Source organism: Ambystoma mexicanum, chromosome 7q (assembly GCF_040938575.1).
Source record: "Ambystoma mexicanum isolate Mex_15411 chromosome 7q, UKY_AmexF1_1, whole genome shotgun sequence".
NCBI lineage: Eukaryota > Metazoa > Chordata > Amphibia > Caudata > Ambystomatidae > Ambystoma > Ambystoma mexicanum.
In genome coordinates this window covers 406,603,356-406,630,118 of record NC_090941.1, presented here as the reverse complement: position 1 = coordinate 406,630,118, position 26,763 = coordinate 406,603,356, and the positions used below count along the sequence as shown (strand labels likewise).

General features: G+C 49.2%; 1 protein-coding gene across 4 annotated transcripts in view; it reads left to right on the top strand.

Annotated features, from left to right (window-relative positions):
* Positions 1-26,763, top strand: part of TDRD3 (tudor domain containing 3) — a 1,496,528-nt gene that overhangs the window by 383,012 nt on the left and 1,086,753 nt on the right. For all 4 annotated transcript variants that reach the window (XM_069639413.1, XM_069639412.1, XM_069639414.1 and 1 more), the window contains exon 3: positions 6,815-6,880. In XM_069639413.1, coding sequence (XP_069495514.1) covers positions 6,815-6,880 — 66 coding nt within the window. The remainder of the gene's footprint in view (positions 1-6,814; positions 6,881-26,763) is intronic.

Genomic DNA, 26,763 nt, shown 5'->3' with positions numbered 1-26,763 from the left:
TCGTGTCTTGTTTCTCTTTGGTCAGGTGGGTTATTTGCAGAAGCGCTATATCTATTTTCTGGCGTTTGAAATATGTCATAACACGGTTCCTTTTAATATAGCTGTTCAAGCCTCTCACATTCCAGGTTGCTATTTTGAGTTCACCCATATTCTCCAGTCTCTTCCATTCACCACTCTCCCTTGACACCTCCTCCCTTCTTACCCAGTGCGTCTCCGTAGGCCAACTTCCCTTTAACTACCCCAAATCCCCTGCTACCCCCCTCGCCAACCGTTCGCAATTTTTTCCCAGCTCCAAAACGAAATCTCTGGCATCCCCACATCTCGCTCCTTTCTTGGCCCAATGCCTGTACTCAGAGTGCAGCAGGAGGATACTGAACTACTAGTATCCTATCAAAACTAACCTAGTGTGGGTAATAGTGTGATTCTAAGCGCCACTTGTGAGTAAGCAGCACTTTTGCCTCCTGCATTTAGCAACAGTCAGAAACGAATTTATTTTTCAGCATGAATATCTGTCGAATCATTTTCTGGTGGCCCCCATGTCCCACAAGAGTACTTTAATCACAAATTGCAGCTTTACCTATCACTTCCTTCTCCCGTCTGGACATCTTTCTCCGTCGGCATATTTTGCAAGTCCATCCATTTGCTCACATCTTCAGGGTTCTAAATAAAAACAGCTTGGTCTTTATGGAGAACCTTCTTCTTCGCTGGGTACAGCAACATATATTTGAGATTGGCGGCGCATAACCTCCTTTTAGCAGCTCTGTAGCCCAGCCTTTGTTTTTGAACCAAGAAAGTGTAATCTGGATGTGCTGTGAGTGATGCAGATGCATGGCTAATCGTTCCTCCCTCCCGGGAGTGTTCAAGGATTCTCTCCCTGCCTTTGTAATTTAATATCTTGGCGATTATCGGTTGGGGCGGGGCTCCAGGCAGCGGTCTCCTTGTTAGGGCCCTGTGCACTCTTTCCACAGTGAACCCTTGGGTGAGTGATCCGGCTCCTATTTCCTGCAACAGCTGTCTTCCATGTAGTTGGTCGGGTTCGGACCTTGCTCCCCCTCTTAGAGCCCAATTGTCTGCACGTTATTCCTTCGTGCACGACCCTCTGCTTCTTCAGCTCTGTTTTCAAGACCCAGCACCTGTTGCTTCAGTATGGAGACTTCCTGGGAGTTTTCGTTGCAGCTGCTAGTATTAGCCTTCACCTCTTTCTCTAACACCCCAGTATGTCCCATCAGTGCTCTGACATCTTGTCTCAAGAGGTTTACATCAATACTCATTGCATCGATTTTGAATTTCAATGTCGACTTGAGCTCTGCTATAGCCTCTAGTATCTGCTGGTCTATTCGCCCAGGTGTCTTCCCCTTCTAGTGTATCTTGCATTGATGTTTTTGCGCGTCCGTCATCTGAGTAGGTTTGGTGAATACTTCTGTTGACGGCTGCTTCCCTTTGCCCTTACTAGTTTTGGATACCATTGCAGCGCTTCCTTGTTCCGCAGCACTCCTTCTCGCTGGAGTTCATGTGGTGTAGCCACTTTGGGGGAGAATTTCTACTGTCAATTTAGCAGTACGTTCAATATTCCCTCTTTTCTGGGTCTCGCCCCTTGTCCTCACTACGGACTATTTATATAGCGTCACTCCCTTACTTCCATTGTCGTAGGGAACTTCCAGTATTGCTGCATGCTTCACATATTATCTTCCCATCCGTCAGTATATGTGCTACACGGCGAGTTGCTCTGGGTCTACTGGTGGGTACACTGTATTACTTGTCCTCCACTGTTCATCAACCTCTGCACTATCTCTGTGCGCCCCTTCGTGCTGCCCCTCCAATCACTTTGTATTCCGGACTGTCCAATTAGTTACCTCCATTCGCACTTGGCCTGCTTCCAGTCGGCCTCTATGCTTGGCACTGCCTTGGTTGTGCTCCCACTCCAACTGGACTGGCTTACTTCTGGAAGGGTCAGTGTTAGGCCCGTCGTGCCACGTACATATGTCTTGTTTCGTATACCCGCTTCTCTCCTTCAGTGTCTCTGTGTCCACCTGTACTCCGGGAAGTTTTCAACCCCCGGTGTTATTGCTCACATCCACCAGTAGTGCCTTAGGTCTCTCCAACCTCTGGGGGTTATGTGGGTATTGGTTTCACTCGTGGTTCCGTGTACCTGTAGACGTGCGTACTTCTGTACCGGTTTGGTAGGAAACACAATTTTGATGGGCCTGCTGACAGCCTTTAAGTTGTTTAAGACTTATGGTGCTTCTCAGTTGCTAATCTGGTCCGACTCCAGCAGCTTGAGTCAGCGTCTGTCAGCCGTTTAGCTTTCGGCACCTTCCATTGTGTCTCATCTGCAGGGGCGTGTCCGGTCAGTATATTCCGCACTACAAGTCCTTATCCGTGCCGTGTGGTAATTTCTGCCTGTGAGTAGGGCGGTTGTATTTTCGATTTTCCTACTGCTGCACACCCCTTTACAGCCTCTAGGGTGTGCAGCAGTCCTACGGTTTGTCCCTTTGTTCTTTGCTGGGCGCCATTTTGTTTCGTTTGCAGACTGGACTCTGCAAACTTCTTCAGCTAGCAGTTTGCTTCCCACACTGCGATTTGCACCAGACTTCGGTTCACTGCATGCTCATTATATTCATACTGCTGAAGTTTTCAGATTAGCAATTCTCAGCAGGCTCCAAGCGCCTTTCATCTGCAGGATCATCTGAGGATCAGCAGGAGAACATAGGAAAAACATCCTACACCGTGGCCATGTAGCCACACACCCCCGTACCTCCCCCTGGAGGCCTCCTTAAAAGAATCTATTGGTAAAAATAAAAAGTGGTTTCATTGTGCGTCTCATTCATTTGAAAGGGAAAGAGATCACTGACTTACTTTTGCTGCATAATATATTGTGACAAACTCCCATGCTGGAGAAGGTACAAGTTACTTACCTGTAACTATTGTTTTCCAGCATGGGTCTGGCATGGATTCACATGCCAAACCTCCCTCTGTCCCCCCTGCAGCTCTTATTGGTCATACTGCCACTTTACGTGCTTACCAAATCTGAAGATGGCTGCCAGAGGAGGGACTTAGTGGGAGAACTAGATGCGTGTAGTGAACGTGCACCACCCTCTCTTGTTAGATAATCCTTATAGTTTGATCACCATTCAATGGAATTCAAAGAGGGGTGCAAACCCGCTGGAAAGGTGCCTCCGTGGAATGGCACACAACGAAAACAGGGGGTATGGACCAAGGCCGTTAAGCCAGCGGTGCGCGCTGCACTCCCAAACACCACAGCGTGGTGTGTATATTCAATGTAGTTCGGGCAAAAAAAGTAACAAACTTCCGTTAACTTGTTGCAAAGTACGACTGTTTAATTTTTATCTTTATATTCAACAACTGTACATCTTAGTAAAAGCAGATGTGCAGGGTGAGCTCAAAAAATGGCCAATGCATTTCGGAACAGAGTTCCTTCGTCAGGGCCAGCTCCTTCTCAAATTAATTGGATCCGAATGTCAAAAAAGATGAACAAACAAATCTATTAGATAACACACAACATGTAAACAACAGTAGTTGGTTAAAAAATACAACATTCATAAAGTAAATCTACATAAATCATGACAGAACAAGTAAACGAAGCCATCAGCATGTATATTATCATGATCGAAATTTTTGAAATTTTTCAATATGCCGGGTATGGGTGCACCATGTTCAGAAAAAATGGGGGTATGAATACCCAAATCCAATCACACAAATCGTAATAAACCATAAGGATTTCAACACATACCAGTAATCAGAAAATAAAATAAAGAGTACATACGTGTAATACCGTAACATGTGTAAAGTGGCAAATCGTAGGATCACAGCAATTTGGGGACGCCAATGAAAATAGAAGAAGGAAGAAAAAGAAAAAAGAAAAGAGTGGAGAAAATTACAACGGAAATATAATTGGCTATTTTTTCTCTTTAGCACAAAGAAATCTCGTAAATATAGCTGCACTGACCTTGCCATGCCATGAATTTCGTTCCTAGCCCATACGGTTCAAGAGATACGGACGATTTAATAAAGGTAGATTTTCGGATTTAAAGTAAAACTCAAAATGACAGGTGACAGCTTGCAGCTGCAGAATTGACAGGTGACAGTTGTGCAGCTTTAAAAATGACAGATGACACGATTTCTAGGAGGCTGTTCTACTTAGGTTAAAATAGTTTGGATTAGATTATTTTAACTAAGAGATTGGTTCTGCACAGTTCTGCTAGGTACTCACAATATCAATTTGAAATAGGCCTCGTCACAGTCTGGTCAGGTTGGACGGGACTTCCGGCGGGTGGTTCTGAAGTCCCGGCTATCTGGGTCAGCTCTGCTCTCTGGGTCTGTCAAGCACCGGATCTGCTCACAACGGTCTGGTTTGTGGTTCTCTCGGGTTCCGGATACAGCACTGCTTTCTGGATACTGCTACAGGTTCTTGCAAAAATTCTTGGCAAACATTCAAACAGCTTGCCCGGCTGTTGAATGGTTTGGTTGGTTTTGAGGCCTGCTGAAGAGGATTCAGCTGGTGGATTCAATGGCCCAATTCTCCCCTCTCCCATGATTGGGGGAAGGAAATGGATTGTCATCATGATGAGGTCTGTTTATGGGTCAGAGGATCCTCCCCTGGTCAATTTGCACACAAATCTATTTCTGACCCAAATACATATTTATCTATGTGCCATTTTTCTCATATTATAGGTCCAGTTTACATATTTTCTGTAGCACCAAACCATCCAATCCCTGTCTTTGTACGATGTTGTGTCCACTGATGACAGAATTCTCCCCTTTTCATCCAGATAATGATCTCTAAACCTTTCCAGATTTTACACAAATGTGCACCAGGGAGATGGGTTTCAGATGATAGTGTCAGATTTTTAACATGCAGACATTTGGAGTAACAACCTTTTTTCCGCTACTATCCCCAGGAACATACCACAGGGTCCTAACCCCTCTTAAAATGTGCACCGAAAAATCACAAGACTAATGGTATTATTTATATAATTTTGACCAGTCCGCACTATGAGTTATCTATCTTTTTAAAATTATGCCTTGGTCAAAAAGGGGTGTGGCTTCCCACATCACAGGGTGGAATAACTGGTTTCTCCACTTCCCCCAAGCTCAGCTGCTAGCAGAGGCACTGCCCCTCCCAGTTCTCCCAAGAGGAAGCCACTTTACGGCCCCCCCAATATAACATTTGCCTGAGTCCAGGACAAGGCTTTGTTCAACCTCCTGCAGTCTGCAGGTACCCTCCCTTAATTCAGTCAGGGAGGTGTGATCTCCTTTTGGCGGGGAAGCAGGAGACAGCCAGGCCTGGGAATGCAGTTTGATCAAGTTTCAACTCCTGTCGGGGGTAGTTGTCAGGCAGAATTCAGCTAAATGTCACTTTAGTTCCCAGTTTAAATCAAAACTTACAATTTTTACATATACATTAAATAATTACTTCCTTCAAGTCATTTCAGAATATAGTTTTACATTGTATCCACCTCTTAGCAAGTCTTTCCTTGGCCTGGTTTTGTTTCATTTGTTCAGTTTTACACAAAAGTCTGGTGGTTTTAAAACGCCGGCTTTCTGATAGTGTTGAGTACCGGTATTGCAATCATTTTTGGGATTAAGAAAATTAATTCCCCACAGTTCTGAGTTGCTTTTTGGCAATCAGCATTGCCATTCCCAATGGTTTCAGGCTACTGGGTGTGTAGCCCAATGGTGGTTTTAGGCAGTGCCCTCCTGTGCTCACAACATAGGCAAAAATGGGTGGCAGCCTATTCTTCATGTTTTCCCTGTGCACTCTCTGGGGAGTTCTGGCCATCATGATGTTTTCCATGCCAGTACTGCACAGTTTTATGGTAGGGTTTGGATGCATGGGTAAAAACATCCCACAATGCATACTAAGATTATGTGGCTTCAAGGTTTGGTTTTGGTTTTCTCACCTTTGTTTGGGATAAGGGTACAGCAACAGATATATTTTTTGACGTAATCTTTCTAACCCGTGCTTCCAACGGTTCTTTAACAAATGGTTGCCTGAAGAAGCCCCTGAATCGGGAACACTCCAATCCACAGCCTGCACATTGGACACCAATTCATGTACCATAGTGTGGACCTGGAGAGAGGGGAAAATCATAGCCTCTGACAGGCAGACATACTGTAGCGAAGGCACAGAGATTATGTAACTGAGAGGGACTAACAACATTGAGTTGATTGACTCAGAAACTCGTTTACTTTCATCTCCATTTCCCATACTCCCAGTAGCTTTGTCATACACCACTGCATTTATCATGGCTTTATGATAAAGGACTTGTTATGAGTGTGCTCTGTTCTCCAACAATGCAAAAATGGCAGTGTTGCGTAATCCTTTTAAATGAGCTGTTGAATCCCGGTTTCACATCTATTTTGTCAGAACAGGTTTTACCCGCGTTAACTGGCCAATCCCTACGGTTTAGTGAAGTTGTTCTCTTTTCTTCTAATGTTTCACTACAGTAGAATTTGGTCCGAGACTACTCCGTTTTCAGTGACGCTCACACGTCAATGGAATCGCAGCAGATATTATAATGCATTAGTGTCGTGCTTGTGGAGCGGTGCTGAGAAAGTAACATGGAACCTTTGCGTCTCACAGATGTCTTTTAAAGGAAAGCCTTGTCAGACCAGCCAGTCACAATTAAAAGCCTATGTCCATGTCTTCTTTTTGAAATTTTGCCTGATGTGCTCGATTAGTGACCCAAACATGTTCATCCACTAACCGCACGCTAAGAAAAACAATAGAAACTTGAATTCTAAAGGTCTTACTTGTGAATAATTTGTCACATCGTTGTGTAATGTTTTTCAGACCGATTTAAGAAACATTGGCAGGAAGTTCCTACCGATTGACATCAATGGTGGAAAGGTGGAAAAGGTAACTTTCATTGGGTCCTTTTTAATGTTCGCATGATGTTTGCAAAAAAAGAAATAAGCATCCAACGTTCGACTCCCCCCCCCCCTAGTGCGTCAGGTCGTTGCTTTTTATGTGTATGTCCCCATTTTTACTAACCTTTTCTAAAATGTGGGTACAATTTCATTCTTTCTGTAATGTTGAGGGAGGGGTCACGTTCGATAGTTGTATATTTGAAATGCTGTGCTACACACAAAGTCGTTTTCAGTTCCATTGATTATATTGTGCTTCTAACTGTTGTCTGCCGGTTCCTGATGGAACTGCCACGGCAGACTTTCATTAGGACTTGGTTGGAGATTTAGTTGTTGAAGTAAATTGAAGCAGACTTGCAAGAAAGATTTCGGAGCGTAGAGAATGTTGCCAGCTGTTTTGATTTGCTTATCGGCTGGTGGTATCGTCTCTGACAAAAATACTGACAAATGTAATATCAGCTTGAATTGTGAGAAAGCAGAATAAAACACAAGGCTGTGACTCGAGCACAATTGTAGATCTACTGCAAGCAGAAGGGTACCAATTTACAGCAGACTGGTGCATGGTAATACAATTTTTATTGCAGCTTCTGAGGAAGACCTTTGTGTGTTGGTTGGCTAATCGGTGGTTAATGGCACAAGCAACAGGTACTGCTGTGAATGAAATTATTAGGAGTTATTCTATGAATCTTGAGAATTTGTGAATCTATTTGGAAAAACCTGATCAAACAGTCACAATGCATGCTTTGTCAATGTCCTATGACCGACAACTGTAACCTGTATAGGGGTCTACCAAATGGTATATTTAGTATTTGGTCGAATAGTTTGTCAAGTATTCAAACAAACATGAATATTAGTTTTATTTGATAAATCAAGTTGAAAAGCACACCTTTGTTAAAAAAAAATCTGTACCCATGTTTAATTTATTTCACTTCATTTTAATCAACATATTTATTTTTGTACAACTTTATTTAGACATCAATGCACACAAAACTTGTCCAGCAAGATCGATACTCGGTACAGAACATCATGCATTTTTACAACGTATCCTTACAATTAAACCTCATGGGTATCATCTTGGTCGGGCATAGAATACTAATTGACATTACTAGTCCACACAGTTCGCCCTGCCTGAGGTATTTGTGTCATACATACCTCCCACCCCAAATGTCTTCTGGAGACATGTGAGAGGAACCATAGCCTTGCACGATTCCTCTTTCGTTCAAGTAGGCCTGTTCCTTCAACCATGTAGTGTGTGTGTGAGACTAATATGCGATTTCCGGAGTGTAAGAATAAATGTTTTGGCGATTAGGCATGCAAGGTTAAACACCCTACAATTCTCCACTGTTATTTTCCCTATGCTCCAGAGCAAATATTTCGCAAGAACCGTTGTTGGAGCTATAGCCGTCATTTTTGCAAGGATGTTAGCAATCGTTGACCAGACATCACGCACAGGTGGACTTGTCCAGTCTATGTGTCTGCAGATTTCATACACTGCGTGGCATTTGGGGCATGCGTTATTGGCACTGGGGAAGAGTCTGACCATTTTCACCAGTGTGTAGCATAACCTATTGAGAACTTTGAACTGGATCAGACGGTACCAATTGTAGGCATGGACCTTTAGCTCTGGCCCCTTACCAAAAACTAGGCCCACCTCTAGAATGAGTAAGTGCGGCTTTTGTCCATAATACAAGTTTTATTGTACAGACGGCAGGTAGGGGTCTCCCTGAACCACACAAAGAACACACATTATATACAGTTTGCAACAGTTAATACACTCCCCCAGATACCGTTACAAAGGCATCCTCCCCAAACATGAATGGTTGTTCTGTACAGAAAAAAGATGACAATAATGTGTGCATGTTTCATCTTTTAGCTCGTGACCTAGATCAGCCTCCCAAAGCTGACTGGCACGATTCATGATTGCCTGTGCTTGCTGCGTCTTCCCATCCAATGTTAATAATGGACTATGGCAGGTTGATTACTTTGTAACTGTTTCGATCAGGGCATGCATTTCAGGCTCAGCTGGTAATGACGGCCATTTTCACCTAAACTCTGTGGGCATGCTAATGTACTGCGGTCAGATTATTGGGTTGTCCCACAACTTTGTCGTAAAATCGGATATGGAGACAAACATCCCCTCTGGGAACATAGCTCCTATCTTGAGCTTGCAGTGAGGATCCCATCTAACATGTATACTCTTGTCCTGGGTGGGTAGGATATCCCCAGAAGGGCGCCCTATGAAAATGAGTATCTATTCCTAGCCTCCTGAACAGGCTGGCCCAGGCACAATAGTAGTGCCAACCGGATCAAATGAGCAATTGTCATCATATTTGTCTTTACAAATTTCCGACCGTAGGTTCAGCGGTCTCACACCATGTTGCTCAATCGTAACATGGCAGTAAATGGGGGCGGGTGCATACCAATGTGTCGAGAATTGAGCCTGGGCCACCAGGTAATCAAATTCATTCTGGGGCTGCAAGGCCACGATGGTTGTAGGGTTGTAACATGGCCGACCATGCCAACGTGTGGGTGCCAGATCCCCAAATGAATTTTGAGGCCATGGATTGAATTGTGTTGAAAAACTCTCTAGCTATTCCCCAGGGATCTGCCATCCAGGTGGTCAGGATACAGCCATCGCTATTGGATCCAGTTCCTGCCGGTGGACCAGTGAGGCCGCATCACCTGGATGGGGGTCCTCGGGGAGTGGGACACCGACGGGTGAGACGCAGTATCCCCCTTCTTTCAACACCTTTTCCCCATCCTACCACATAGGACATTGGAAACTCCCCTCCAGCCTCCCCGTTTCCAACACAGACTTTCGCACAACACACCAGAGAATGGACTAACACTAGAGCCGTTTACCTGACCTCTCCCAATACAAGGGTCAGGCAAAGTCAGGCAATTGATCAGAATCACACACACCTGGGAGCACTTTCCCCTCCCCACAGGGATAAAAGGTGGAGCAAGAGAGCACAATACGAGCAAGGCAGACCACACGACGAGACAGCTAGCCAGACTCGGCAGTTCAAGAGGAGGAGAAAGGCGGCAAATATCGAGAGGCTGACGAGGAGAGATACGACCTTCCCCTTTTCGACAAAACCCCTTGACCTCTCCACTGAAAGAAATGTATGGCCAAGGACAATAGCCCAAGTGTGCTGCAGCAGATGACAACGGTACACCGAGCGTATCGACGCCGATAGGCCAGAGCAAGGGAGACTCCTGCCTCCGTGGTACTGGCCTTGACTCCAGTAAAGAGGAAAGCCAAGCGATTCATCTCAGTCGGTGAGTCAAGGGAAGAGCCGATAAGAACCAGTCTATGGTGAATGAAAGTAGCAAAGTGAGAAAGTTCAAAGAACTGTAAAATTGTAAAAGCGAGGCCAGCTGCAGAAGGGGACCTGGCACCACGTGTGTGCTGCTTTGAGAAACTGTGTTCGATCTCCATCGGAGTAAAAATACAGAAACCATAAGGCCATAGGAGACCCTCCAAGATAGACCCCATTAACTTGGGAGCTGTAGACATGTTGTAGGAGCTCATTAAGAATTCTGTCGGACTCCCAACTGTGTTCGCTCATTGTACTGAAGGGCCCTGAGTTGGACACCCCCAACAAGCCCACTAATTCATCGGTCGCCCCACCCCCGACTTAACAATGCACTGACTCCCGCTGTACCAAAATAAATGAGCTGTTTACAGCTAAAACAAAGAAGCAGATCCTTCCAGGGAGATGGACAGTGTATGTCGTATGAGTCGGAATGTTTGGAAGCGTCTCTCTTCAGCTGCGGATAGTGGCTGATCGTGTTTGCTTTTGAGTTGCCATTGGCCCAATATCAAACACTTCTGTATCTTCATGAGCAGCTGGTCATTCTTCAGGCCTTCTAGCAGTTGTGCTCTTGTGACTGATTTGGGCAGTGCACTACTCACTAGGTAATTTATATATCGATTGGCCTGTCTCATCTGTAGCTGGTAAAGTATATCGAGATAGGAAGTCTGCAGGGTTATTGTCCTTTCCTGGGCGGTGGATAATGTTCAAAGAGTACTCCTGAAATCTGAGTCCCCACCTTGCAATGGGTGGAGGCATCTTGGCCGTCTGTTTGCCATAAATGGTTGTGAGGGCTTGATGATCTGTGATGATGATAAATGGACGCCCATATAGAAACAGATGGTAATGTTCACATGCCCATACAACAGCAAGACTCTCTTTCTCTGGTTGCGAGTACGCGCACTCAGTTGCAGAGAGGCTGCGACTTGCGTACGCTTCTATGCGTCTTGCCGAGTTAGGCGGGGCTCCTGGTTTTGTTTATGCGAAGATTGCCCCGAGCCAACAGGGCTGACATCTACTGTCACTTCAGTGTCAAGTTCAAGGTCTAATATGCCATACATGATGCCGAGGCAATGCAGTTTTTTATCTCTTGAAACGCCTTGTCACATTCAGTCGACCAGGAAAATCCTTGACATTTTCCAGTGAGTAGTTCAGAGGGGCATGCTGACTGAAGCAAAATCCTGAATGTATCTGGTGCAGTAGCTCGCCATTCCTAGAAATGATCTGACCGCAGATGCTGAGTTTGGTGTAGGGGCTTCCACTAAGGCTTGTACTTTGTCTGGATCTGGTTGTAGTCCGTCGTGGGAGAATATGCGCCCAAAGATTTTGAGCGTCGATTTGCTGAACTCACACTTGTCAGCATTAAGGGTCAAGTTTGCCTCTTCGAGCACAATGCACACCCTCCTAAGCGTGTCGTTGTGTGCCTCTTGCGTGGCCCCAAAAGATTAAAATGTCATCACTATAGTTTAAACAGTGGGGAATATGCTGGATCACTTGGTGTATCTCGTTTTGAAAAATCTCTGCAGCAGACGATACCCCAAAGCTGAGTCGCATATACCTGAAAAAACCCAAGTGTGTAGAGAATGTTGTTCCATATCTGGATGTAGCTCTAGCTGATGGTAGCCTTTATTTAAATCAAGTTTTGAAAATACTTTTGACCCATGCAGCAAGTGCATCATGTCAGTCATTCAGGGCGCCAGGTGTCGTTCTCTTTCTATTGGCACTTTGGGGGCTGTCATATCTTTGTGAATGCTAGTGTTGTTTTCCTTCTTTGGCACGGGTATTATGGGAGACACCCAGGGTGTGGGTCCCGATGCTTGCTCAATGATGTCTTGTTCTAGTAAGGACTGTATCTCGTCCTCCACATGTCTTTGAATATTAAAGGGTATACACTGATAGTGTTGGCCCGTCTGTTGCACTTGGGTGTTTATGTGCAGCTTGATTTGTTTGCCTTTGAGTTTTCCAAGTCCTTTGAATAATGCCGGGAACATTTTCTTTATTATTTCCTTTGGACTGGGCGTGCATGCGGACATGATCTGGTACATCATGTGTATTAAACTCATCAGGCTGGCCGACCGAAAACTGAGAATGCTTCCCCCTGGAACTTCTCCTTTTACCACGCATATCTTGACCTTCAAGCTCTTATCTTACGTAAATGTGGCCGTAAACATTCCTTTGCAGTCAAGAGGTTTATTTTTGCTGTATGGGTATATGTCAGTGACTGCTTTGTGCAATTCATTCCTTTTGGAGAGTGACTTTTATGTTTCCTCATTGATGACATTCACTGTGGCTCTGGTGTCTATGAGAAATTCGCGCCTCAGTCCATTTATTTGCAGCCGCAGAATTGAGTTATATTCAGTGGCTGTGTTATTCCCTATGGCGTGTACATAGCCTTTCTTCCGGTCACCACTTAATGACGAGAAGTTTGATTTGAGTCTTGCTGCGGCAATACCTCCAGGTATCTCATCTTCTTTCGTGGCACCCGTCTATGTGATTAACGTTTGTATCTGTATTGCTCTGTGTCTTCTTGTCTGTTGTCGCGCCGCCTGTCTCTGCAAGACGACTCTTGTGTTCTGCTATATGAGCTGTGTCTGCGGGTTGTTGGAGACCGCCATGTGCATGTCTGAGGACTCTCCCACCTCGGGCGATGGCTTTCTCGCTTCCTGGTGTCTCTGCTGTTCTCCATCGACTGGAGGAACTTGATATTCTTGCAGACAGATTGAAAATGGTTTTCTCCTCCACACTTGTCACAGTGATGACCTACAGCTGGGCTTGGACTGCCGTGCGGGGAAATTGTATCCACATCTATAACATTTCTTTTGGTCTGGATTGCGTTCCGACACTGCGTATGGGGCAGAGAGCTGCTGGTGACACAGTTCGCATGATTTTCATATTACTCAGCAGTTCAGTTAAGACAGGGCCGAGCCTGTCCTTGCAAGTTGAAGGATTTCATCGAGGGTTTTGTTTTTTTGTAATAGGTTTTTTTTAGAATTCAGGCGACTCACACCCTGCAATGGCTTGTGATTTTAAGGCCTCCTCTGTAGAGTAGCGGTCGAAATGGCAGTATTTTGCCCCTTTCTGCAGTCTCATGACAAAATTGGCCATTTTCTCCTCTTTTGACTGCGTGGATGTGTGGAAAATGTCATTCATAGTCCTCGTTCTCCATAGGCGCAAAATAATTATTCAGCAAGTCAATTATGCCTTGAAATGTGCTAGTCATGTTTTCCGGCATTTCAAATAAAATGTCCCTCACCACCGGGCCTAGTGAGTACAATAATATGCCTCTAAGATGGCGTTCTTCCCTGACACCAGTCGCATCAATGTATATGTGTAGTTCCTTGAGCCACCTTGACCTTCTTGGCGCCCGACTGTTGGTGTCGGAGATATCAAAATGTTGCATGGCTTACTGCTGTAATGATTCATGGCCTCCCTCCTCCCTGTACTCAGAATTGCGAGGGGTTGAATTTGACTGGCGACTCTGTGAGCTACTGCCCACTTCATTATCAGACATTGTGGCTTGGGCAGGAGGATTTGCAAATGCTCACCTTTGAGTGCTCTGGTGTGCTGCCCGTGGGTGCTTGGTTGACAGTCGCAGTCTCAGCAAGCCAGTGAATGCAGAAGACCTCTCACAGCACATGTTCTCCTGTGCCTGCTGTTTGAGGTTTATAAAAGATGTGTTCTTGGCTGTTCAAGCGTCTTTGTGGTATGACTGTCTCTCCTTGCAGCAGTGAGCAGCTCATACACTGCAGGCGTGAATGAAATGTTTCTTCCGTGGCGGTTATCTTTTGAGCAAGTTCAAAGCCTGTGTGATGCTGTGCGTACCACATGCTGCGAGCGCGTACAATTTCACATTGCCTCCATGGCAGTGAAACGTTTGTAGGCCCAGAGCTCGTGGATATTGTCGCTCCGTCGCGCAGAGCAGTCTGGAGTAATGCGGCATGGAAGTTGGGCCAGAGCGGGGGAGTAGCTTACCCCGGCTCCGTGATGAAACTGGAACAGCTGGCAGTAATACAGTTGTGCTGACCGAAGGGGGCACCGCTGATGAAAATCTTGCGCGGCACGCATGATAGAAACCTCGTCGCCAATATTGAGTTTGTAATGGGAGCTGTGCAATATTCTCAGACACAATAACGACATACTTCAATAAAGCAAGGAGACAATGAATAACGCTGTTCTCCAGCATGGGGTCTGGCATGAATTCTCATGCTCATGAATATTCCCCGTCGTCAGGCTGGGAATCCTCGGTAAAGAAAAAATCAGTTTCAGTTTCACTTCTGAACTGTCTTTCTCCTAACAACCAATCACTGGGCTCCGGGTCATACTGCCCCCAGCCAATGACTGCCCTCTACCTAAGCCCCTCCTCTGGCAGCCATCTTCAGATTTTAACGGCACGTTCAAGTGTTGGGAGTCCTCGTGCTATAGCTCTCAAGCTTTTACTGCGTTTTGCTATTTTTCGAAGAGTTTTGCTCTATTTTTTCAGTCAATCGAGCCTCAAGCTCCATCGATCCACCTTCCGATTAACGGGGACCCATTTACGGATTCTTCAGCGCCTCTTCAGGGCGAATTCCGTCCAGTTTCTTCTTGAAGGATTCCAGAAGCTTCTTCCAGGCCCTACACTGAGTGGACATGGCGGAGGAGAAGGAGTCGGCACCTCTCTTCAAGGTTTTCCCCGGCTGTAACCTACGGAATGTCTTTTCATACGACGGACATTCCCTGTGCCTTTATTGCCTGCACTCGAACCCAACGCACATGGAGGATGACTGTCCGTCTTGTCAGGAGATGGTACAACGCATGCTGAACGACCGACGCAAGCGTCTCAACGAGTGGCTGCAGCCCAGTGCCCCTACTCTGGGTGAGTCCCGGCAGCATGCCTCCCCTGCCCAGAAGAAGAAGGTTGAGTGGTCTTCTAAGACTTTTGATGGTGCCCCTCCTGTGGGGGCCCAACATAAGGCTAAGCACCGCGAGTCGGCTGCCACCAGGAGCGCTGTTGCAACGGGCTCCGCGGCGGCAAGGGCGAGTACAGCATCTCCAGCGCCTTCAACCATGAGCCAACGCTCATGTTCTTCTAAGAAGAGGAAGTCGGACCATCGGGCAAACTCCTGGAGAAGACACAGACAGGCCCTACTGAGAAGGCCAAGGGGGAGCGGGGCTCGGACCCTCCCCCTAAGGTGAAGGCCTCAGGCTCAACCAAGGTCTTGCAGGCCCAGGTACATCTGACGAAGGCCCCTTCCATCGAAGGAGTGGTGGCGTCCCTCGCGAAGGCCGCCGAGGCAGATCCGCAGGGCACGGCCCCGAAGGCAAGAGTATCCCTGCCTGCCAGGAGGGAGTCCTCTTTTCAACTCATCGAAAAGACGCAGGAGAAGATGATGCCCATCATTTCCCCGAAACCGTCTCCCGTGGTCGCAGAGAAGGGGGGGCATGGTAGCCCTTCAGGGCTCAGATATCTCCTCTGAGGAGGAGCTTACCAACCTCCAGACCCTCCAGGAGGAACGATGTGTAGAGAGCAGGAACTGCGGGAAGGATTTTTCGACGAGGGCGACGTCGAAGATGACGACGATGAGACCGATGAGGAACAACAGGGCGTTGAGGGCTTGGAGGTCCAGCCTAAGCCGCAAACGTCCTTGCCTCCATCACAACAGCCACCTCAGCAACCACCTGGAGATATCTCTGTGGACATTCTCACTTCTCTGCATACCCTATGCTCGGACGACAGGCACAGATGAGATGGCAGATCGGGGGATCTTGCATCTCCGCCGCCCAGATATTCACCGCCTGACAAGATAGGCTCATTCCACACCATGATCTCGAAGTCCTCTGAGCTGTTCCAGCTTGTCCCTGAGGAGAAGAAGAAAGAGGGTTTCCTTTACCAGCGCCGAGAGGCGAAGAAGAAGACCGTACTTTCGATCCCGCTCTTGGATGACATTTGGGATGAGGGGTTGTCCCTCATGAAGAACCCTTCCTCTGCCCCGGCAAAGAGGAACCGTTATGAAAAGAAATACAGGGTGCCGGACTCTGCACCCAAGTGCTTACGGTCCCAGCCGTCTCCGGACTCTGTGGTTTCGGCAGCGGCCAAGAAGAAATCTTCGGGCGCCTCCTCGTCAGCGGCCTCCTCCCCCCCTGGACAGTTAGGGAAGAAGTTGGATGCCATGGGGCGAGAGTTATTACGTCGTCAGCGATGACCATCAAGGTCGCAAACGCCCTCGCCATCGTGGCGCGTAACGACAGGGAGCTTTGGTTCAAGATCGCTCCCCTCCTGGACTTCCTTCCCGATGACGAGAGAGCAGAAGCTTTGGAGGTCCTACAGGAACGAAAGGTGGCATCAGACCACGCCATTGCGGTGGCCACGGACATCGCAGACACTGGTTTCTGCCAAATGGGCAATGACGTTTGCCTTCGTCAGGGGGGCTGTTTTAGGGCCACTAATTTCCGCCAGGATGTTCAGTTGAAGGTGTTGGACATGCCATGCAACGGGGACAATTTGTTTGGGAAGACTGTGGACGAGTCTCTACAGGCCATCAAGGCGGACACCGAGACGGCTCGTGCCTTGGGCAATCTTCAGCAACGACGGCCATCCTTTCGTACTTCGGGAGGAAAATCCCAAGGTTCTTCCAAAGGATTCGGGGGTGGTGCTTCTTACTACCGTCAGCCCTCCCGCTCGTCGGCCCAGGAGACCTACAGGGGCCGTGTGAAATCTGGAGGAGGACGTCATCGCCGGCAAGGCCCCCAAGGCTGCGCTTCGATGTCAAAACAGGATTGAACCGGCCGTGGCGTCGGGCCCCCACTGGAGCACCCTGGTGGGAGGCCGTCTGGCGAACTTCGTCAGCATGTGGAAGTCCATCTCCACTGACCGTTGGGTGCTAGACGCTCTCGCCCACAGACACACCCTAGAGTTCCAACAGAAGTGTCCCCATATACCACCAGTGGCCAGGCAGGAAAACCATGTCGGGCCATGCTAAAAAAAAAGGGTGCGATACAACTCATCCCAAAGAGACTATGGGGCTCCGGAGTGTACTATCGTTACTTCCTCATCAAAAAGATGTCCGGCGGTTGGAGGCCCATCCTGGACCTCTGCCGTCTGAACAAGTACCTCAAGTCTCAAAAGTTTCGGATGGTGACTCTTCAGCACGTGCTAGGACAGCTGGAATTGGGGGATTTTCTATCGTTGCTGGACTTGGAAGTTGCCTATTTTCACATCCCCATACACAAGGGCCACCGCAAGTTCCTACGCTTCGTGGTTCAAGGGCAACATTACCAGTTTAAGGCCCTTCCCTTCGGATATAAGTTGGCGCCAAGAGTTTTCACCAAGTGCCTGGCGCTGGTGCCGGTGCAGCTGCGTCTACAAGGGATCCACGTGTACCCTTACCTGGATGACTGGCTCATCAGGCAAGCTCAAGGGACATCGCCGTTGAACACACGGCAGGGACCATCCAACTCCTGCTGGATCTGGGGTTCTCAGTCAACTATGCAAAGTCCTGCTTGATTCCATCGCAGGATGCGTGGTTTCTGGGAGCCTGACTCAACACGGTGTTGTGCCTAGCATCTCTGTCAGAGGAAAGGATAGCGGCCATCTTGGGCCAGGGACAACGGCTGTTGGCCCTAAAGATCGCGTGGGTGAAGTCTATCAAGTCCCTGCTCGGCATGATGTCATCATGCATATACCTCATTCGGCTGTGCAGGCTATGGAAGCGTCCACTGCAGGAGTTCATCGACCCCCCCCCCCCCCTGTTGGATACAAGTGTTGGGAAGCTTTGAGGACAAGGTCACACTCGACGAAAGATTCTGTTGAGCGATCCGGTGGTGGGGAGTGCACGCACATCTGTTTGCAGGTGTGGATTTCCAGACCCCACCTCATCAGTAGACGGTTACGACGGATGCCTCCATGGAAGGATAGGGAGTGCACACCGAAAGTCTTCATGCAAGAGGCCTGTGTCTACCGCAGGAGAAGACATTGCACATCAACGTTTTGGAGCTGCGGGCAGTGTTTTGGGCCCTCAAGTCCTTCCTTCTGTCCCTCAAGGGCAAGGAGGTACGGGTCTTCACGGACAACACCACCACGATGTTCTACATCAGGAAACAGAGGGAACCAGATCCCTGGCGCTCTCCAAAGAGGCGCAGGACCTTTGGCACTGGGCCGTAGCCCAGGGGATGTTCCTCATCCTGTTCCATCTGGCAGGAATGAAGAACACTGTAGTCGACTCTCTCAGCAGGGAGCTGCACTCTTGCTACGAGTGGGAACTTCGGCAGAAGTGGATCACCTATTCCGCAGATGGGGCAATCCTCAGATCGATCTGTTTGTGACGGCGACGGACACCAAGTGCTGGAGGTTCGCCAGCAGGTTTCCCCAGTTTGTAAGCATGGGGGACGCATTTGCTTTCCCCTGGGACGGCCTGTTTCTGTATGCGTTCCCTCCGTTGCTTCTTCGATTAGTCCATCAACTCAGACGGTCCCGGTGCAGGTTGATCCTCGTCACACCGGCGTGGCCGAGGCAGATATGGTACCCAGACCTTCTGGACATGTCGGTGTCCGCTCCAGTCAAGCTTCCGGTGGTCGCATATCTTCTCGCCAGGGAAGGGGGTGTGATTCTGCACCATGACCCAGGATCGCTGAACCTGAAGGCCTGGCTCCTGCAGCACTAGAGTTTGGGGGCTACGATCTCCCAGCGGATTGTAAGAAGGTGCTCACCAAGGCCAGAGCTTCGTCTATTCTCAAATGCTACAGGCACAAGTGGAAGAGGTTCGCAGTTTGGTGCCGTACTCAGACGATCGACCCTCTACGAGTCACTGCTCCACAGGTGCTTCCGTATTTGTTGTCGGTGGCCAAGGCAGGGCTGACCCATGCTTCCATCAAAGTTCATCTGGCGGCTATCTCCCGCTACACCAGATCTCCTGTTCGATCATCCTTATGATCGCATCGATTGGTCAAGGAGTTTGTCAAAGGACTATTTCGCTTGTTCCCGCCGGTGAAGGCCCCTACCCCGGCGTGGGAGGTCAAGTGGTGCTGACTAGGCTCATGGGTCCTCCTTTCGAGCCTATGCATTCGGCGCCACTGACATTTTTGCTGTGGAAAACAGCTTTTCTTTTGGCCATCACCTCTGCACGGCGAGTGGGAGAGATCCAGGCCCTCTCTTGTAAACCACCTTATTTGACATTCCACCAGACGAGGGTAGTGCTACGGATGCACCCCTCCTTCATGCCCAAGATGCCATCGGACTGTCATCTAAACGACCCCTTGGTGTTACCTGTATTCTTCCCAATGCCTTTGTTGCCGGCTGAAAGGACTTTGCACTCGCTGTATGTGGCTAGAGCGCTGAAGTTCTATGTGGACCGCACGAAGAGTTTCCAGAAGACGTTGCAACATTTTGTGAACTTTGGCCCAGTGAACCATGGGAAGGCCCTCTCAAAGGCTTACATTTCCAGGTGGCTCTCCGGCTGCATCACCCATTGTCACCGGTTGGCAAACTGACCGTTGCCTAGCCGTCCGAGAGCCCACTCGACCAGGGTGATCGCTGAAAATACGGCGTTCTTGTCTGATGTGCCCTTGCTGACATCTGCAGTGCTGCTACGTGGAGGTCGACGCACACCTTCACAAAGTTCTACTGCGTCGACAGGAATTCCAGGGAGGAGTCCAGAGTCGGCCAAGCAGTGCTGCGCAACCTGTTCGCTTGAAGTTGAGCCTGGTGAGGCGGTAAGAGATGCTTAATGTTGAGATGCTTAATGTTGAGCCTTGCCACCTCGTGTGGTTTTGCATGTGTGTACTGCTATGTATTCTTAATTAATGAGCATGTGAATCCATGCCAGGCCCCATGCTGGAGAAGGAACAAGTTACTTACCTGTAACTGTTGTTCGAGGGGATTGGGTCCTCCGACGTATTCCATATCTATGACATGTAATCACCACAGCTGTGCTGCTTCGGAAACTTTTTTCGGCGTCTGCGTCAATGACGTTGATGCGCCGTCGTCGAGGACCTCCTCCGACGTCCGACGTCATTCGATGTGATAAGTAGGACTCACGACGCCCGTAGCCTCAGTTCCGTTTTTTCCGCGAACGTGTTGCTTCGTGAATCTCGGTTAACGCCTCGACTCTTTGGAGTTCTGTTCTTCTCGGTTCTTCGAGCCTGTTCGTTTTTGTGAAAATCCTTCGTGTGAAGATGTCTTCTACTTCGTCTTCGACCCCGCGTCTGGGCTTCAAGAAGTGCGGGGAGTGTGGGTCCAAGATGTCGGTGACGGACTCGCACGACGCCTGCCTCTGGTGCCTCGGGGAGGCCCACGGCACGGATGACTGTATCGACTGCCAGTCGCTCACGACCAAAGCCTTAGGCGAACGTAAGAAGAAGTTGTCAGTAGGTCGGGTGTCCAAGCCCCGGAAGTCGAAGTCTGCGGGGCTTTCGACGGATGATTCGAGAGGTGACTCTGCGCGTCATCGTCGGAAGTCTCGTGGGTCTCCTTCTAGGAGTCAGTCTCGCCACTCCTCAGCCTCTTCGAGGCATTCTCGGAAGCGCCGACACCGGTCGTCTTCCAGGTCCTCTTCGGAGGACTCTGCCCGGCACGTCGCTTACCCCACCAGCCGTGCGACGCCGGAGGAATGGGCTTCCTTCGGGAAGAAAATGCTGGCGATTCTCGAGTCGCAGGGTACTAAGCCGTCCGCGCCCCCGAGTGGGGTCGGTCGTGAGAGGTCGAGAGAAACCGCTCGCAAGAGTGGTCGGCACGAGTCACGGGAGAGGTCCCGTTCGGACAAGGAGACTTGTTCTCGACGTACCCGTTCCAGGTCCCGGTCATCGACGCGTTCGAGACCGTGTGCACCTGTGAGGTCTTCGAGGAAGACATCGCCGTCTGAGGCGTCGAGGGCGTCGACAGGCTTTCTCGAGGCTCCGGCTACGAGGAAGTCGTCGAAGCCGTCGACGCTCAGGTCGTCGAAGGACACGCTCGGGGCTCCGGCTTTGAGGGCTGTGTCGACGCCGCCGATGCTGGCGGCGCTGTATCTGATGTCGACGCCGATTTACTCGACGTCGACGCCGATCCTCTCAGCGCCGATGCCTGTTCTCTCGACGCCGATTCGCTCGACGCCATCGACGCCTTTCGTGTCGGAGGTACCCCGTGGCACGGGGGAACCCCCTAGGAAGGCTCTGGTCAAGAGCAAGCACTCTCGGGTGCTTTCTTTTCGCCACCTGGAATATATTTCGGAGGCAGATGAGGATTCTGATGGCCTGGTTCCTAGTCAGGTTCCAGATGAAATTGTCTCGGGCCATAGTCAGTTTGACGATTTGAGGCAGTCACTGCATGATGCCAGTGGACTGGACACCTCTCCAGAGGTGGAGTTTTGTAGGCCTGAGCCTGGCTGTCATGCCGATTCCTCGTACCGACGCCTTATGGCCAGGGTTTCTGAGTACTTGGGATGGTCTGCTCCCCCAGGGGAGTTTGTGCAGGATGATCTCACTGACATCCTTGATGTTGGTCCCCCAACTGACCCGGTACTGCCGTTCCATATGGCTTTACAGAGAAGGGTGGCGGCGGCTTGGACTGCTCCGGAGAGTCTCCCGGCGGTGGGCAGGTCCTTGTTGCGAAAATACCGTCCAGCCAGTAGCGACCCCTGCTACTTGACCAGGCACCCCACTCCAGAGAGTTTGGTGGGGCAGGCGGCCACAGCCCCGGCAAAGCAGGCGTCGTACCCGACCATCCCTCCTGATAGGGACGACAAACGTTTTGATGGCTGGGCGAAGAAAGTGTTTTCTTCTGGTGGTATGGCGCTTCAGGCGGCCAACTCCATTTGTGCCTTGTCTCGTTTCACACACACTCTGTGGAACTGTCTTGCGTTAGCGGCTGAACATATTCCCGAAGGGGACGAACGGGATGGTTTCCTTGCTATGGTCCAGGATGGTAAGGATGCCATGTGTGAGTCCGTTCAGTCGGGTTTGGACTTAGCTGAATGCGTCAGTAGGTCCATGGCGGCGAGCACCGTGATACGCAGGTTTGCGTGGTTGCGGAAGTCGGGGTTTGCTCCTGATGTGCAGTCCCGGCTCCTCAACATGCCCTTTGACGGTGAACACCTTTTTGGCAGCAAGGCTGACGAAAGCCTTGAGAGGTTGCAGACCTCAAAAGCTGCAGCGAAGTCGTTGGGCGCTGCAGTTCGCCAACCTCCGCCTTTTCGTCCTAGGGGACAGCAGTGGAGGGGTGGTTCCTTTCGCTATTACTCGTCCTTCAGTAAAGCGAGAGGAGCTGGCAGTGAAAGAGGCCAACGCAGGGGTACCAGAGGTGGACGACAGGGTACACGTGGTGCCAAGGCCGCTCAGGCAGTTGCCTCTTTGCCCTCAGGTAACGCTGCAGCCGCTCCCACTCAGTCATGAGGCCATGTCCCATGGTTCGCCGGTTGGGGGAAGGCTGGCGCAGCATCTTGTAGAGTGGCAAGCCATTACTTCAGATGTGTGGGTTCTGGAGATCATAACCCACGGCTACTGTCTTCCCTTTCGGCACAGGCCTCGCGACAATCCACCGGGAAACCTCTCTTTGCAGAGTCCGGATCTGCTCCTTGCGCAGGAAATTCAAGCCCTGCTGGAGAAAGGCGCCATAGAACTGGTGCCTGTAGCGGAGAGGAACAAGGGATGGTATTCCCCTTATTTTTTGATTTAGAAGAAAGACGGGGGATTGAGACCCATCATGGACTTGCGTGGTTTGAACAAACTCCTCAGGAAGGACAAGTTCAAGATGGTTACTCTCTCTCAAGTCCTCCAGGCCCTTCAGCTTCAGGACTGGTTGGTGTCACTCGACCTCAAGGATGCTTACTTCCATGTGCCGATCCAGGTGTCCAGACATTTGGTCGACCTAAAACTGGTCGAATGACATTTGGTCGACGCAATTTGGTCGAAAACCAAATGGTCGAATTTTTTTTTTTAATTATATATTTATTTTTCAAGTTTTCGTTTTTTACAAAAATGGGTTTTTAGAAAAAAAAAGGGGTTGGGGGGGACCCCCCCCAAAAAAAAGGGGGTGAATATAAAAAAAAAAAAAATTCGACTATTTGGTTTTCGACCAAATTGGTTCGACCATTTGTCTGGTCGACCAATTTTTTTCGACCAAATGTCTGGTAACCGCCGATCCATCCCAAGCACAAGAAGTACCTGAGGTTCGCGGTTGGCGACTCGCACTTTCAGTTTCGGGTCCTGCCGTTCGGATTGACCTCCGCCCCGAGGGTTTTCACCAAGCTCATGGTGGTGGTGGCAGCGCATCTCAGGCAAGGGGGGGGATTCATGTCTACCCCTACCTGGACGATTGGTTGATCAGGGGGAGCTCTCCCGAGCAAGTCCTGGATCATCTGTCCGTCACCTGCCACTCCCTTCACAGGCTGGGCTTCTCCCTCAATTTAAAGAAGTCCCATTTGACGCCAACACAGCGGCTCCAGTACATCGGACCAGTGCTCGACACTTCCCTGGGGCAGTGTTTTCCTCCCCAGGTGAGGGCTCTTCACATTCAGCAGATGGTGCACAAGCGGAGTCTGGCAGAGTCTGAGGAGTGACCAGGAGTGACCAGTAACTCTTCGCTCTCTATTGCTGTGGGAGTGTTTCCTGCTTAAAATCTGCCTCTCCCCGCGGAGCGGGCGCGGAGTCTGGCAGAGTCTGAGGAGTGACCAGGAGTGACCAGTAACTCTTCGCTCTCTATTGCTGTGGGAGTGTTTCCTGCTTAAAATCTGCCTCTCCCCGCGGAGCGGGCGCGGAGTCTGGCAGAGTCTGAGGAGTCCGAGGAAGTCCGTGGAATCCGGGACTTGCCTCTAGACTCCCCTGGCCCCTTGCATACTGTACTCATCCCCGCTTCAGTCCCAGCCATAATGCGAACAAGCGCTCTTATGGCTCTGGAGAAAGGAAAGACCGTGAGCAATGCTGTAAAGACCCGAGCCCAAAGAAAGCGTGTGCGCGAGCCTGCGTGCCCTGACTCCGAACATTCATGGCTTTCAGCGGAGTCCTCGGAGGCGCTCCACACACCTGTCTCTGTTGTCGCGGTTGTCTCCGACTGCATACAGTCTAAGAACCAAGATGAGCGTCTGCCGCAGCCAGCCACGAACTCGACACCTACACCCAGCGACAACGATGAAAAGACAGTAAGTGATTGTGTGGTTACCACTTCACGAGTGGATCGAGACCCTCTTCTTCATTTCCGGCAAATGGGAGGTGCGGCAGAGGAATTGGGGGCTGAGAGAGTGGCCGTGGCACCTGCTCTACAGTCGGCTACTGACAGTGATATTGCCCAGCCCAGCCCTACAAAAATGGTCCCACCCCAGGCTTTTACATCCCGCTCCCCGTGTCAAAGTAAAAGTGATGTGATCCCCGACAAGTGCGCCAGTTCACATGAAGCACAGTCCATTCCGATGGTTATGCTTAACTCGGCCCTAATACATGGCCCTTTTGATTTTCCAGCCAGTACTGCATTAAATGACATGAGTTCAACGCGTTACGATCTTGCTACCACGCAAACGCCTTCTTGTCAACTCACTGGTGCGACGCCCGGCGCCCAGGTGCTCCATGTGATTACTGGTGATTGTGATGCAGTAGGTCCTCGAACACAAATAGAAGCAAGCAATGGCTCCCCACGCACACGATTCTACAGTGCACATGAGAAGTTGCTACCTTCGCCAGCGTTCCCACTAAATACGCTGTACGAAAGTAGTGCGCCTGACACAGCGTTCACATTCAATGAAGTGTTCAACCCGGTTCAAAAATCGGATTCACAATCCTTTGCCTGCGATTCCCTTGCAAATGCTGAGGGGGTGAGGGTGCTGATTCCGCAAGAAAAAGACCCAATTAACCGCAGAAATTCCTTAGAAGTGGTTAATAGGCTCTTAATGGACCTTAAGCATTTGAACAAAAGCAGGTTGAACAACTCGGCAATAAAAAACTGTTTGCCAGGTGCTACAACCCCTACGAGAGCGTCCCCTAACCCTGTGGATGGGGTGCCCCCAGCAGTGTTGCTGGCTACAAGTCCCTCGCGGAGTCTCCTCACGACTAATTTGATCGAAAGAAGAAGTAGACGCTCGAGTCGTTCACCGAGCATTCTATGCTCACAGAAGAAGCCCGTTATGGTGAAAGGGGCTGACCCCTTTATATCGCAAAATGGCCCATCGTCTAACTCACATCAACGCATGCATGGACCTTCAAGCGCGAGTTCGCAATCTGAAGACAAGTCAGATTTATCTTCATCGGACTCATCTTTAATGGAGCGCCCTTTTCCCAAAATTAGACGACTTCCAGTGGGCAAAAGACAATCCAAGGGCCGTACAATGGACTGCTCTGGTAATGCATGTTATACACCAAGTATGCAAGAGCTTCAAAGTCTCATCATGTCATCAACCACAATTGCCTTGGCTCCTTTTCTAAAAATGTATGAACATATAAACGACAACATAAAAGACCTAACAGCTTCGCTCAGTGGTGTATATGCGAAGATTGCTGAACTGGAGACGTCTCAAACGACTCTAATGAACACATCCCTGCACACTAACAAACAAGTGGAACTGGCATTAGTTGCTCTAATAGACAGTAGCAAAAATGCACTCTTAGACAGAAAATTACTGGCTGAAGTGGCTAAACAGGCTCTACACCTTTTTCAACAAAAAGCCGACAATCCTGGTTATATTGAAGTTCCTGAAGACCGAGATGTACAGAGCTCTCGAATTTCAAATAATCTTGTAGCTTGTTCATCCTCTCGGATACCTGTTGCCACGTGTGCCCAGATTGCAGAAGCCACTGCTCTTGAGTGCAAGAGAAACGCAGATAAGCTGGCTAATACGGAAAAGGAGACAGCCGTAGAAGGTCAAGATCAATCTTTGTTGTCACTTGTTCCATGTGCTTCTGGCCTGCAAACGGCCGAGCTTGACTTCTCCACCATTGACTTGGCTCCACCTGTCTTGACCAATTTTCAGGCCATTTGCCTGGAAACTCAAGCTGTAGAGAACTTGGCGCTTCATGATCCTCAATTGGCTGCCTCGTCAAATTTAAATCTTGGTCCTGTTTCTGATATAGAGGTGTCGGTCGATGTACTAAACTCTGAAACTGACGCTGCTGCTGCAGTCTTCGACATATTTAAACACCCTACAAGCCGGCTCATTTCTGGCTCGAAAACTGCAAACTGTAGAAACAACGAATCTAAAAAACCAAAAAATATGTCCATGAAAAAAAGGAACCGAGGTAATGATCCCAGGAAATTCTTGCGTAATCTAAAAACCTTGAATGTAACTGTCAACAAAACAACTCCAAAAAGTAAAAAAGATGCATGCGAACCGCTGCCAAATGTTACTGCCATCGATCTGGATCCGGCCACCGAACCTATAATCGACTTATGCGGCATACCGGAGGAGTTGTTAAACATATCGACATATGAGGACGAAGTAGCCACGAAAGTGAACGAGACAGCGGAGCACAATTTGTTGTCGGCTATCCCCCTCGTTGTACCTAAACAGATTGACAACACCACTGATCCCTCGAACGCAGTCTGTCCCCAAATAATCAATCAGCCTGACATCGGTTTATATCTGCCTGGCTTCAATTCTATTCTGCCTAAAGTGCCGGCCCGGAAAGC